This window comes from Acyrthosiphon pisum, chromosome A1 (genome assembly GCF_005508785.2).
Source record: "Acyrthosiphon pisum isolate AL4f chromosome A1, pea_aphid_22Mar2018_4r6ur, whole genome shotgun sequence".
Classification (NCBI taxonomy): Eukaryota; Metazoa; Arthropoda; class Insecta; order Hemiptera; family Aphididae; genus Acyrthosiphon; species Acyrthosiphon pisum.
In genome coordinates this window covers 63,005,255-63,020,301 of record NC_042494.1, presented here as the reverse complement: position 1 = coordinate 63,020,301, position 15,047 = coordinate 63,005,255, and the positions used below count along the sequence as shown (strand labels likewise).

The 15,047-nt window shown below is 26.9% G+C and overlaps 2 protein-coding genes across 4 annotated transcripts in view; both read right to left on the bottom strand.

Annotated features, from left to right (window-relative positions):
- Positions 1-283: 283 nt before the first annotated feature.
- Positions 284-11,766, bottom strand: LOC100168939 (probable cytochrome P450 305a1). 3 transcript variants are annotated; one of them, XM_001950260.5, is made up of 8 exons: positions 11,458-11,654; positions 7,434-7,688; positions 2,638-3,026; positions 1,605-1,713; positions 1,057-1,237; positions 882-999; positions 525-666; positions 284-454 (listed from the first exon to the last, which is right to left on the bottom strand). In XM_001950260.5, exons 1-8 carry the CDS (start codon positions 11,558-11,560, stop codon positions 285-287), a joined length of 1,467 nt encoding a protein of 488 aa, XP_001950295.2. In that variant the 5' UTR covers positions 11,561-11,654; the 3' UTR covers position 284. The 3 variants fall into 3 exon arrangements, with proteins under 3 accessions (XP_001950295.2, XP_008186953.1, XP_029343224.1); XM_008188731.3 differs by having other exon boundaries at positions 1,057-1,234; XM_029487364.1 differs by lacking the exon at positions 7,434-7,688 and having other exon boundaries at positions 11,458-11,766.
- A 3,096-nt stretch (positions 11,767-14,862) lies between these two features.
- LOC100163442 (venom protease) overlaps positions 14,863-15,047 on the bottom strand; it is a 14,102-nt gene continuing 13,917 nt past the window's right edge. The window contains exon 10 of the mRNA XM_029487365.1: positions 14,863-15,036. Coding sequence (XP_029343225.1) covers positions 15,022-15,036 — 15 coding nt within the window. The 3' untranslated portion in view covers positions 14,863-15,021. The remainder of the gene's footprint in view (positions 15,037-15,047) is intronic.

Below are 15,047 nucleotides of genomic sequence, written 5' to 3'. Positions count from 1 at the left end.
TAATATCATGTATATAAAATGCTATCTTAAATATTGTTTTTAATATGTCTAAACTATTTTTATACATGAAAAAATTAAACGATTTAGAAAATCGATTATCTGTCTGAAATGTTTGAAATACTTCACATAAAAAATAAAATTATTCCGTATCGTGGAGTATAAAATGTATCTAATCTAGACATTTATCTTAAATTAGTACCGAAGGTCTGAAGTTGTATAATTATCATGATCATGACCCATGGAAATTAGGAAATAATATTAGAAACAAAGTACACATAAGATATTCATTTCCTTTTGGTCATTTTTATTTTGTAAGGTTTTGGTGTTAAAAGTATACCACAATTTACTCCATCGGGCAATTGATCAATTTCGATTGTAAAATCATGTATTAAGTTTGCGAATGCTAAGTTAACAAACCGCTGTGCCAACGCTTCACCAGGACATCGTCTTTTTCCTATAAATAAATAAACAATGATATTATTATTAAACATTACAACATAATGTGAATAAATTAAACTTTTTACCAAATCCAAAAAAGTACATGTCTTCAGTCGTATTGATTTTTCCGTTAGTGTCCATAAACCTCTCTGGGCGAAAAACTTCTGGATCACCCCATTTCAACTGATCCTGGTGTACTGAATACAAACTCATCAAAATGGTTGTGTTCTAAAAATAAATATTAAAATGTAACAATATTGCTTAAAATTGTTATTTACGAAGTGTAAAAATCAAAATACCTATACAAATTTAATATTGTATGAAAAAAATAGTTCCGCATGCAAAAGAAATGTGTATTTAAGGGAGACAACCGTTGAAAATTGTTCACTAATGTAATACTTAACCAATTATGATTATACAATATAGCATTGAAGTCATTATACCTTAGGTATATTATATCCATTAAGATTCGTATTTCTTAACACACGTCTAGGACCTATGATTGGTGTTACGTGATTAAGCCTCTTCGTCTCTAGAAGCACCGCTTCCACGTATCTATTTCTATGTAAAAAAAATAGATTTAATATGAAAACAATAATTGTTGAAAATTTATTTTACTTAAGAATTTGTTCAGCTGTAATATACGTCCCCGGAGGTTGGATCTCATCTAGAGTAGATTGAACTTTAGCCTGGACATCTGGCCACCGAGCCATTGCCAATATAGCAAAATCCAATGTACTACTAGTTGTTGATGATCCAGCAATAAATAAATCCAAACAAACAGCTATCAATTGTTCTTCTGAAATAAATTTGTTCGTTTTAAAAAATTTATTAGAATATACATAAATAATAATATAAAATGTGTTATTACTTATTAGTTATTTATACCATTATCGTCATCATTATTATTATTTGTTACAATGTTACATGGAATTAATTTTCATTTGTATAAAATCATTATTATTTTATTATAATATAGATATTTTTTTCAATGACTTTAATATTAAAAAACAAATTATGGAGAAAAGATATATTATTTATATGTATTAGAGTAGTTATTTTTATTCTTAAGCTTATATGTTATAACTTATAAAAAATAAATGTATACTAGTTAAATATATGCTTAATCTAAAAATTAATTATAAAATTAATAATAAGCTACTAACCGGTAAACATTGTATTATATATTTCTTCTTTTTTCATTTGGTTTAAATATGCATCAATAAAATCTCTGGTAGTATGAGTTATCGTTTTCTTGTGTTCCACAATAATATTCTTTATGAAATATACATATATATATTATACAATTTTGTGTGTATTTTATAATATATTACACAGGTTAATATTTATAAAACAATTTATCATCAATAAATATTTAATTCCATTGAATTTTTTTTAGTGAATTTAATTCTGACAAAGGTGGACAGTGTTTAACGTTGATGAATCACAAATATAATATTAGGTAGGTGACTATATTATTGAATATATCCAAATTACAATCGTTATTACACATCCCTCTCAATTTGTCAATACACAGGGACAGTTGTGTAAAATTATGTAAGTCTTTTAAAAATTAGAACTCTTAAATTATGTAGCGTAAGAGCGAGATACTTTGCTCCTAATATATTTCTTTTTTAGTTTAAAGTTTAAACCTATACAATAGCTTCAATAACAAAGTTAAAAATTACCTGTTCACGTTGTTTTATATGTATGATGTTGAGAGGTAAGAACAATTCAAAAAAATCTCTTTTCATGAAATACATCTTGGAGGCAAACTAATAGATTGATGTTCGAAATGTTGGAAACAATTTGTAATGTTAATAAGAACAATATAAAAAAAACTACAATCTTTATCTTTATCTCAAAACCGTAATGTGCTAAGATTGATATCAATAAATATTTTTTTTGGAGCAATGTTTAACCCCTGGAGTAAAGTATTCCGCTCTTACTGTATGAAAAACGCAGGTATAGTCAAAACAAAATAATATAGTATCAATATAATATAGCATATAAATGTGGCTTATCCACCCACCCCCCCCCCCCAAAAAAAAAAAAACAAAACAAAAAACTAATGTATAATACATTGGAATATCCAGTAAAGACCTAAGGTTCAGCCCCCCTCCCCCCCACCATCAATGTCAAACACTATAAGCTCCTATAGTAAAATGTCAGAATATAATCATTTCAATGTGATCTTACAGATATCAATGAGTAAAGTTGTTGATTGATTTCAGTTATGAGTGAGAAACCCGTCCTGGTGGGTGCCAAATACCGTAGCCATGGTATCTGGTTGAGCAGCCCACCGGCCATGTCGAATGCTGAACTCCGTTTTCTCATCAACGTCAACAACTTAGGGTCTTCGAACTTAGTGCCAGCTGTCAGCTCCCACAAAACATTCATTACAGCTGATTGCAAGTATAAGGTCGGCGTTACACTTTTCGTCGCATCGAATAGACGATCTACCATGAGTTGATATTCATCATGAATCAATTCATCCACCCTTCTCTGTCCTAAGCCAAGTAACTTCAAGTGTCTGACCGCAAACGATCTGTGTACTTTCCAAAGATCTCCGTCAGTCATTGTTATACCTAATTTAATACATACCATGTATATAATGAATTACATATGAGGATTCGGGGACAATCTTATGGGAGTTCTTGATTTCGAATTGATCTTAATCTTAAATATATAGATAAAAAAGAATTTCAAAACATCAAAAGATTTAAACTTTATTTTGTACATTTAACTACTTATTTTTATTTATTTATTTATCTTTATATATAAAAATTAATGTTTGTCTGTCTGTGTGTTCTTTATGCATTCCTAAACGGCTGGACTGATTTTGATGACACTTTTTGTGTGTCTTCGAGTGATTCCCTGGATGATTTAAATTCACAATTGGAACCGGTAGGTCCAACCCGGGGAGGTGCTTAAACGGGGATTTTGAGATTTACGGTGCATATTTTTGTTTATAAATCGTTGCTATTGGATATAGGAGAAATAATTAGTAGAAATTAGTATTTTTTTATTTTATTGGTTGCCATTAGTTAATCGGGTAGATCAAATCAAATTTTCGCACATTGCCTACTTAATATGCTGTCGTACATTATCCGCAATCTAACGTAGTGGCAGCTATCAAGCAAAATCAAGGTGTATCAAATTTTAAATTTAACTACCCACCCGCCAACCTTGATACACAATTTAGTAACCAACATTATTTATTAAATTGTATTTTTTTTATACTACCCACCTACAAGTACAAGAAAAAAGCGGATAAGTGGGTGTCGCTCTGAGTATCTGAGTATCTTTAGAAGTAGCTGGTTACAAGTGGGTCACTGTAATGGATTGGGTTAAATTTGAATTCTATGATATAAAATCATTGTATACAAAAAACGATTCTGAGCGAAGACCCTGAGCGATTTTGAGCCCATAATATTAGTAAGTATTTTGACGATTTAATTGTGATTAAAGTAATACATTTTACTATTAGGTATTAGTACAACAGCGTAGGTTAAATTAATTTTTTCCAAAAAAATGTCATTGTGTGTATAAATTATAAAATATAATAATATACTCTAAAAGTGTCATATTCCCACGAATAACAATTTTTAATTACGACAAAATATCTAAAACCTGTATTCTCGGTTTTAAATAATTTCGTCCAAATTTAAACTTAAAATCTCTGAAAAAAACTCGGTTTTATATTTTTTGGTTATGCAATATGAACGTTTTGAGAATCCTAGTTTTACATTTTCAATCCTTATGGGCTATAGCTATAAAATTTAAACATATAATAATCGAGATTTTAATAAATGTTGTCAAAATTTGAACTTCATATAGGTACTTTAAAAAAAAAAATCTTTTATATTTATCAACTCTATTTAAACAACTTATAATAAACCTTATTACATTTTCAAACTTTTTTACACAACAAATACAAATTTATTAAAATTTATAGAATAAAAAATTTAAAAAATTGAATATTTTAAAGTCTATAAATAACTAAAAATTAGTCAAAATATTTTTCAAATGTTATCATCTATAAAAAATGATAAAATAATCATTTGATTCACGGTTAATGGTTTTTGGATAACGACAAAATAACAAATTTTGTGTTATTATGCAATTATGTATTTTACCATTTTCGTAGACAGTACCTTGTGAGCTGTATTTGGTATATCGTATAAATATCAAAAATAAAATAATGCAACCAAAAACTAAGCTTTTCAACATTCATACTTTAATAATTAATATAAACCATAATAATTTACCAAACATTTCAAAACACAATACTTTCAAGTTTCAGACCATGATCTCTATCCATTCTCTTTACCGTTTTACACTACCTACTAACTAGGTACTTCTGTAACTGGTCAATTTATAGGATATTGTGCATTGCCAACAAGAATAAATCTTTTTCTTTTTAAAATTAATTTTTATTAATAATCTGTATATTTTAGATTTGTATACTTGTTAATTGTTATACTTATAGTATAAACTTATTTGTACATGGGCCCGTGGCCTGTTTTCGCAGCCCGCGACGTTTCTTTAAAATATTTATTTAAATGGCTCCATTTTGAATGAGATGTGACACTATTAACTAGGTTAATAGTTAATAGTTATCCATATTTTTATTCAACATTTTGATCAATAGGTACTACGATACAATATTATAAGAAAGTAATATTAACAGTAACTGAGTAACCCTTATAAATTTCCGTCTATAATATAGTTATATAATATTTTCTGTGAATATGCAATATAATAACTATTATTATAAATTATTATTTATTAACTAATTTAATATTTCGGGTTCATTTTTTATAAAATAAATTTTACAAAATTTAATTTATTTTAAACCTGTGGCTTAGGAAAAAAATTAACTTAACGTGGCAGTAAAATTAACTTTAACTTAATAACTCGTTAATGCCCAGCCTTGCTTTTTGGACTGCAAATAAAATGTTATTGATTTTTATAGAGAAAAAAAACTAAAAAATTTTAAATTTTAAATTGTTCGTAAACAGCTCAGAACAAGTCAAAATATTTTGAAATTTTATCAAGTGTAGCCATATAAGAATTGATAAAACAAACATATGATAAATTGTGCCTATGGATTTTTAATATTTTTCAAATGTCATTGTAACAATATATTTAGAGCCTTGTATTAAATTTTTAAACTTTTTTACAGGACAAATAAAATTTTATTGACATTCATAAAAAACAAAACAAACAAAATTTTTAATGCACCAACTAGATTCACTTTGCCATCTAACAAGATACTGAAGTTGAAAATCGAAGCATTATTTCGACAACTTGTCGTGTACACAAACAAATAAAAAAAAGGAGGTAAGTGGATATCGCTCTGCTGTACAGTAGATTACAAGTGGGTCATTGTATAATGGTTGTATTAGACTTGAATTCAATGATGCTGAGCGGAGACGGTTTGTCAGTCTGGATATTTTATATTTTGTTATTATTTATTTTATCATGAAAGTTGAATTAATATTAAAATATTATAATTTTTTATTCATTTCTATGGTGATAAACAAAGCGTTAGAAATTAAAATCCCATTTTTATCATTTTTTCGTAATTTTCCGGTGGTTTTTCCCGTGACATTAAATAACTATAGAGAAAATCGAAAAATGACCTTTCTAAAGTACCATTTTGATCCAATTTGCTAAAAGATAAGATACTATATGTTGAAATCGAAACAAAAAAATAAAATAAAAAATAAACACCATTGTAAAAACAATAGCTTCCTCGCTCCGCTCAGAATCTAAAACACATCATTGTAAAATTAATACATTCATTTAATTTAATCACTTAATCAATAATCGTGATATTGTTGATAAAAAAAAAATTATATTGTAACAAGCATATAAAATAGTGAAAAAAAAAACTGCCGATGAGGGGGGGGGAGGTCAAACCCTATGACTCCCCCCCTCCGTGGTTAAAAATAGAACAATTTTTAGGAATTTCTAACTAGAAATAATTTACTAATTTTCGTGATTTTGAAGAATTTTTTCATAATTTTAAATTTAGACGCTCATAAAAAATTATTGTAGACTTACACTCAACTTTTTTATAATTTCCACAAACAAAAACTCATGATGAGGAACGATATATTACATTTTCAAGTTATTTTATCAAACGAAAAATTTGTGATCGACAATAATTCAAAAAAACTAATAAAACTTGAAATTTTCTTACCTATGCCTATAATTTATAAATAGCTCAAAAAAATCACAATATTTCGAAAATTTTATGTTAGGTACATGAGAATAATTGCTAATATAAACATTCGGTGAAAATATGATGCATCTACAGTTATTTTTTTAGTTACAATAAAAATAAAATTGTTTTGTTAAAATTAGTTTTGCGTAAAAATTTAAATTTGTTCTAAAATTGTTATTTGTTTTTCCTAACTATTACTAATTACATTTTAACCCCCCCCCCTCCCCCACCACCCTACATTTATATTCCAACTAGAAAAGATGCTAATGAAGAAAATTTAAGAATTTTATTATCCTAAAAGGTGATGAGTGATGACAGACACAAATAATACGTATCCTAAATACATTTGAAAAAAATAATTGGTCACAGTATTTGAATACTTTTTTGAAAGTACCTGTATTTAAAATCAAATACTAATTTTAAATACTATTTTCGTCTTGCATTATTTACAGGGACGCCAAATTGAAATAACATAATAGGAGTATGAAATTGTTCAACATTTTTATTTATATATCGTTGATCGTTGTATTTTGGTATATTGCAATATTTTTAGTGGATTATACTAGGTACCTATACTAGGTATCACATTTTACTAGGTAAAACACATTAAAAAAAAAAAAAAGTATTTGAAAGTATCTTTTACAAGACTGCAGTTAGCGACATTTAAAAAGCATTTTATTATGTAGGATTGCATTTATATATTTTTTTAATGGAGTATAAAAATATTTTATATAAGTACAACGTGTTATGTTATATTTACCTCTACGTTTGCCCATTGTCCGAAGTCTCATAAAAAAATTATCAGGCCGACCCTGAAATTCGTCTCTATGAAACGTTTCATTCAATAGATCGTTTCCGAACACAATAACGACGTATTCACGTCCTAATTTCAACCCAATGATGTCAGACTTGTATCTTTGGCGGAGCTCCTCAAATGCCAAATATTGACCATTTTTAGTAGCGGCCAATTTAGATAATTGGTACGTATTTCCCACAAACGGTATCCACTTTGGCCCTAAATAAATTGAATGAAAAAACTAAACGTCAATATGCGTCGATGAATTTATATGTACAATTGTATTATTTATATATTTTGTACTAAATAACCCTGTAACGTTATAAGTACTAAAAATAATTATATTGATAATGTTATATATTTTTTTTTTTTATTATTAACTTAAGTCCGAGAACCATGGCCATTAATTATTTTAGGGGTTATGGACTATCATAGTTTGTAGGCAACACGTAAATGTAAAGGTTTATTAATGGTTCAGCCCAAACTGATGGTGGACATTTACACCCAATAATAATATAATTATGTAATATTATATAGTCTGAAAACTCTGATAAATATGGTAAATTAAAGTCGGGCATTAGATTTTGAATATCGAAAAAATCATCTTCTACTTCATTCGACGGTAAAAATGGTAATCCGAAGAACATTGTTAACCATTTGGCTATATCGGAAGACTGATCGTTATAAAATCTGGAATATAATTTATCTTCCGATACCAATAGTTTGGGCGTTTGGCCCAGGTGAAATCCAGATGGACTGATATTGGATTAAACAGTTGTTGAATTTCATTCATACATAATTTACAAAAAAAATTCCACATTGCTTATAATATGTACAATAGTTAGGTATAAGATAATAAGTCGTATTGCATTATATCCAGAATACAGTTTGGCAACGTTGCACGGTTATAACGCATTTTTGTTAAAAATATTTCGCGCAAATGGGTTATAAAAAAGGTGTGATGGGCGCAAATTAGTTGCACCGGTATAGGCAGACTTGGGTAGTATTCCGAATACTTTTTAAATACTTTTTTTGTAAGTATTCAATACGGTATTTTGAATACTTTTTACAAGTATTCTGAGTACAGTATTCGGAATACTTTTTTAACATCCAATATTAATTTTAATATAATATTTTATAACTAATAGATTATAGATAGCGAGATAGGTGTGTTTTATCAAGATTATAATAATGTTCATTTATAAACACAGAATTAAAAAGTAATATTTTTGCTATTGAAATCTAAATCTACTAAAAAAAAAGTATTCGAAAATATTTGGAATACTTTTTGTGAAGTATTCCAAATACTTAGGAATATTATTATCATAAAGTATTCGGATACATATTCTGAATACTTTTCTCCTAAGTATTCGGAATATGTATTTGAAATACTTTTTAAAAGTATTTTACCCAAGTCTGGGTATAGGTACCTATAAGTATAAACGAAATTTCAAAACCTTTTCAACATAAAGATTAATGGCCGTAGCAATTTTCCTCCAAAAACGAGATACCATTTTCCTCCACTGTAAACTGTCCATTTTCCTCCAATAAATAATGAAATAGTTAATACAAATAATTTATGCATAGCAAAAAAAATCGATTTATTTTTTTTGGTGATGGCAAATGATTTGGATGTACATTTTTGTGTAATTCATCGGCTACTATTTCATCAGTTTTATTAGTGTATAATATAACTGCTAGACAAGTAGTCCAACAACATCGCCAACGTGATAATCCAGATTTTAACTCATATTATGCTAAAAAATATTTGTAACCATCACGAATTAACAAACGTTTTGTGTGTAATCATAATAATAAGTGACAACTGATACACAATATAACATAAATAAGTATACACGTATATGACCGAATGTTATATGAGCGTATCTTTATTAGGCTTAATCGATAGCTGATATAGATATCCGATACCAGAGTGTAATCATCAACCGATAAGCGCAAAATGTGATCCTAGCTTTACTCTATATTATATTTATAAGATGGAACGTAATACTACAACACTGGCTAAAATATTGGAGGAAAATTGCAGTCTAAATTAATTTTGAGGAAAATGGACAGTGGAGAAAACGGTATCTCGTTTTTGGAGGAAAATGGACCCGCCTATAATAATTATACTATAATCGTACAATTAATTAATTTCGCAATTATTCAAATCCTGTTGAATTTCAGCATGAAAAAAATGGCTTGTAATAAATAATATGATAATAATAATATACATATTAGGTAAATGTCTAGTTTCAATATTTAAAATTTACGGATAGGTGAATTTATTATTATTGATACAAAGCCACATAGATGTGTACAAAAGTCAAAAATATACGATATTATAATTTATTATTTTTCCACAACAATGAATAACGACGATAAAACTATAATAGTACTTCGTATTCTAATCTAATCATACTTAAAAACTAACCCAATTTCCCACCCAATCTAGTAATATTATAATTAGTATAATTAATATACAAGTACCTAGTATGATGGTTATAATCATGACTATCCTAATTATTCTACTGCAACCATTAAGCAGATAATGTATCAAAACTCTATAACAGTAATAATGTATATAATATTTTATTTATAATAATAATAATTTTTATTACGGAAAATTAATTCTAATATACACAATAAAACAAAACATAATATAATTAATAATACATAATTGACTACAGAAAAAAAATACAGTTGATAATAATTGAATACAAAGGGGAAAAATGTCGTGATCCAAAACCATGAGCAACATAATCAGAACGAAGTGTTTTTTGTACGTTAGGTAATAACATAAAAATCATGAAAAAATTATTTTGGATTTTTGAGAGGCATATTGTTACTGATTTAAAGATCTATTTCGCCATATCAAGCATAGGTACCTATATGTAGGCTATATACTTATACAGTTATACATAAATACATATATATATTATGTTTAATATTATGTATTGTTTAGTAGGCTGTAGGCAGGTAACACAAATATAATTGTATAAGATTTTTTTATAATAATGGTTGCAAGTAACTCCATTATATATTTAATAATACTAATAATACTAAAAAGTGTATTTTACATACAACTATAATATAAAATGCAGAATGATTATCGTACGAGTCACACGACACACATCGCATACGATGAGATAGTCCTTGTATTATAGTCCCCACTCCCCATCATTTAAATATATAAGAATCTAACTTGATTTTTGAGACGAAGGAAACCGGTTTGTTTATTTATTTATTATTGGTATTATTATTATTAATTATTTATTTATTTGTCTGCACTTGCATTTTTCCATTTTAAATATATATTATTCATTGAACAAATAATTTATTGTTACATTTTGTTCTACCTTATCTCTATTCTATAATAAAAATAATAAAATTTACCACTCCAGTGGTTGAATTCAAAATGTAGGATATATAATTTTCAGAAATTAGCAATAACAATAACTACAATATGTAATTATATTATATTATTTGTATAGCTAAAAAATAGTCATGTTTTTTAATTAAATTATAAAAAAATAATTTCTTCCGGAGGAAGGTCGGGCAGCTAGTATATTTATAAAAATATATTAATACTAAACAGTATTCAAAATGTGGAAAATAAATAAATTAGTGATACATATAAAGAAAAAAACATATAATTGTTATTAGTTGTGATGTAATAAGTATTAACTATTTACATAAACGTTACGCAATTTTAATTCATTAATTTCACAATGATATGTAATATATCTTCGTAAAATGGCAAATGGTCTCAAGAAACCTTTTTTTACTACCTATCAATATGGACTGTTGTATAGCAAATTCCAGTTGTTAGCCAATAATTAATTAATTATTTTATAATACTACTGTGGTCTAGGTCTTTAGGATATGGGTAACCCACTTTACCTAATACCTACTAACAGTAGATACTAGCCGATATTAAAGCACGTCACAACTGAAACAAAAATAATTCTAAAAATTTTGACTTTACCTGGTGGGTAGTTTTTTGGTTTCCTACACGTACGAAGAGCGATCAATAACAAAATAACTGTAACGAAACATACAAAATACCAAGCCATTAATAAAAGAGACATAATATTATTATCGTGTAGTTGCCACTTGCCAAGATTGGTTAACGATTAAAGTAACGATAGGACAAACGGTACACGTGGTAGCCGGCGAACGACTGACCGTTTTTTATTCGCTCGTATAGTGTAATAGTGTTTTAATCGTATTTATTTAATACGCCGAATGACAACTAATAGTAATAATAATAAATTGCTTCTAACTCTGCAGGAAGAGATATGTGTGTGTGTGTATATATATATATTATGTGTATAATACTGTAACGTACCTATATGTAAAACAACAATAATTAATTGTGCTGTAAATTGGTGGGGATATTTCCGTTGTCCACTATCCAATAAACTATTTTGTATAACTAATTATAAACACAATTCGTTTTGGCCGTTTGCCCAGTCGTATACAGAGTGATTCATATACTTCACTGTGTATGACAATAACTATAAAGTATAGGTACAATATGTCAATATCTAATATAGTATAGTAAGTACCTAATATACTAATATAATAAATACCTACATGTATCACGTATTGAGAATAATGAGAAACTTAATAGATGGATACAATATATACGACTAGATAGATGCAACTATTGTTAACTATCATACAAGCATTTGTACTTTTATAACGAACTTCTTCAAATTCTCATTTTTAGAATTCCTAAGCATACTTAATGACCAGGTTTTCAAAAACTTAGACTTTTGTACCATTTAAGTACCTAGGTGATATTGTAATACCAATTTTTTCTTCCATTGTGAAACACTTATTTTCCCTGTAAATTGTCAAGCCGGTGATTGATTTCATGATTTCAATGATTTCATTGGAAATATTGATATATCCGAACGATAATATTTGAGTTAATATTAATGTTGTGTACTAAAGATAATAGATCCATAATAATAAATGGTTTGGAAGATGGGAACTGTTTTGACGATTAAAAACATTTTTATAAATCTATCTACATTTTATGTTATGTAAAAATTGTCCCAAGTAAACCAAATACTAGATTAAAAATTACATATATTTAACGTAGATTTGTAAAACCATTTTTAAGAAATTTTATCCTTTGTATACCTATATATTTTAATAACTTCAAAACGACTCGTTAAAATTTTGATTTATATAGACGAGACAATCATCTGCAAAATAATATGCAGCAAAAAATATTGATTCTTATTTGATAAAAAAATAAATTTTTATCGCCCCACAGTCCACATTTCATAATATAACACCCTGTATATAGTCGTATAATATTATTATACCTACCTACTGATATTCGATATTTTACCTATACTAATTAAAATTTTATAATTTCAGTACAATGCAGTGTGCACACTGTACACTGCACACTGCACACTGCACACTGCACACTGCACACTGCACACTTTTCCTGTATACATTACCAGATTTACAAAAATTATTTTCATTTTAGATTTATGAATTAATATACGTATCAGGAGGTAAAAAAAACTTTTATTTACTCTCATTAAATCAAATGTCCAATTGAAAAATGAAGTTTTTAAAGTTTCCGGCTGACCTGGTTACTCGGCATTTTGCGTTAACAATCTTTTCACCTAGCATATTAATCTTATTCATATTAAGTAAGGAGTATTATCATCATACTTATACAGTTATACATAAGACTATTAAGAGATAAGACATAACAGTAAAACACAAAACAATATGAAATGTAAGTGGTATATAATACATTTTTGTTTTACATGTCACCTGCTGAAAAGTGTATAGATATATAATAGTATACTTTAGAAGTTTCAAGTACCTACACACAAATAATATTATACAATCATTACAATCACAACAAAATAACTAAAATAGTTATTCTAGGTATTTTAATATGTAATTTCGTCCAAATTTGAACTTAAAAAGACTATAAAAATAAACTGTGCTTATGTATTTCTTAGAATTTTTGGCAACAGAATTAAATATTTACGTGGAATCTTGTTTTAAATTTTCAACTACAAAATAATTATTCAATTTTAAATTTGATAAATTTTGTCAAAATTTCAACTTCAAATGCTTATAAAAGATAATTGTGCCTATGTATTTTTAATATTTTTCAACTGATATTGTAACAGTATATCAGGAGCTTTGTATTAAATGTTTACACTTTTTGGCCCAACAGATAAAACTTTATTGATATTAATAGAAAAAAAAAACTAAAAAAATTGAAAACTGAAAATGTCCGTAAACAGCTCAAAAAGAGTCAAAATATTTTCAAAATTGTATGGTGTATAGAAAATGCTAATATAAACATTCAGTAACATTTTCATGTATCTATAGTTATTCGTTTTTGAATTACAACAAAATAAGGAAATCGCTACATGCAGAGAAATCGAGTGAATACCCAATGTTGTAAAAATTTGAATTTCAAACGATCATAAAAATTTAATTTGACTTTCTTATAGATATTTTTTGTTTGATTAAGGTAGATAATCTTATAAGGAATCTTGTATTACATTTTAAAATCTTAGTTCTAAAAAGAAAAATTTTTACGAAATATTAACTCAAAATAATTTGCTAATTTTCGTGATTTTTCCATATTTTGTCAATTTTTGAACTTTAAATGCTTATAAAAAAAAACTGTGACTAAGGATTTTTAATATTTTTCATCTGCTTTTACTAATATACTAAGAGCCTTTTATTAAATTTTCAAGCTTTTTTAATCAACAAATAAAATTTTATTGATATTTTTAGAAAAAAAACTAAAAAAAAATGAAAACTGACAATGTCCGTAAAGAGCTCAAAATAAGTCAAAATATTTTGAAAATGTTATGGTGTATAGAAAATGCTAATATAAACATTCGGTCAAAATTTCATGTATCTACGGTCATTTTTTTTAAAGTTACACCAAAAACCAAATTCAATTTTGTGAAAAATCGATTTTGCGTAAATATTCCTGTTTTTCCTTAATTTTTCTTTGGTTTTTCTTGGCGCTTTTGAAAATTAATGGGAATTTTAAATTTTGACCAACCTAACCAACGATATTCACTTTCCAATCGAACAAGATACTGAAGTTGAAAATCAAAGCATTATTTCGACTACTTATCGTGTACACAGACACAAAAAAAAATAAAAAAAAAACACACATCATTGTAAAATCAATACATTCATCGTTCCACTCAGAATCTAAAATAAATTATTTCGCCGTAAAATATTAAAATCTATAAATCATAAACCACAATTTATCATGTTTATTAAAATAGGTACTAGGTATACATTTCGCTTTAAAGTGAAATACTTAAACCTGATACATACCTGCTTAATATTTTAAAATAAACGATTAAAATAAGAATACAAATATTATCATTTTTAATTACGAAAAATCATTTTTAAAACAATAGATGTTAAAATTAAGTAGGTAGTTATCTGAGAAATTATGAATTTGCTGTAATAGTAAATAGATAAACTAATTGCACAAAGTTTTCTATTAAACAGCATCATTTAATGCAATTTAACTGTAGTTCATGTTATCTGCGA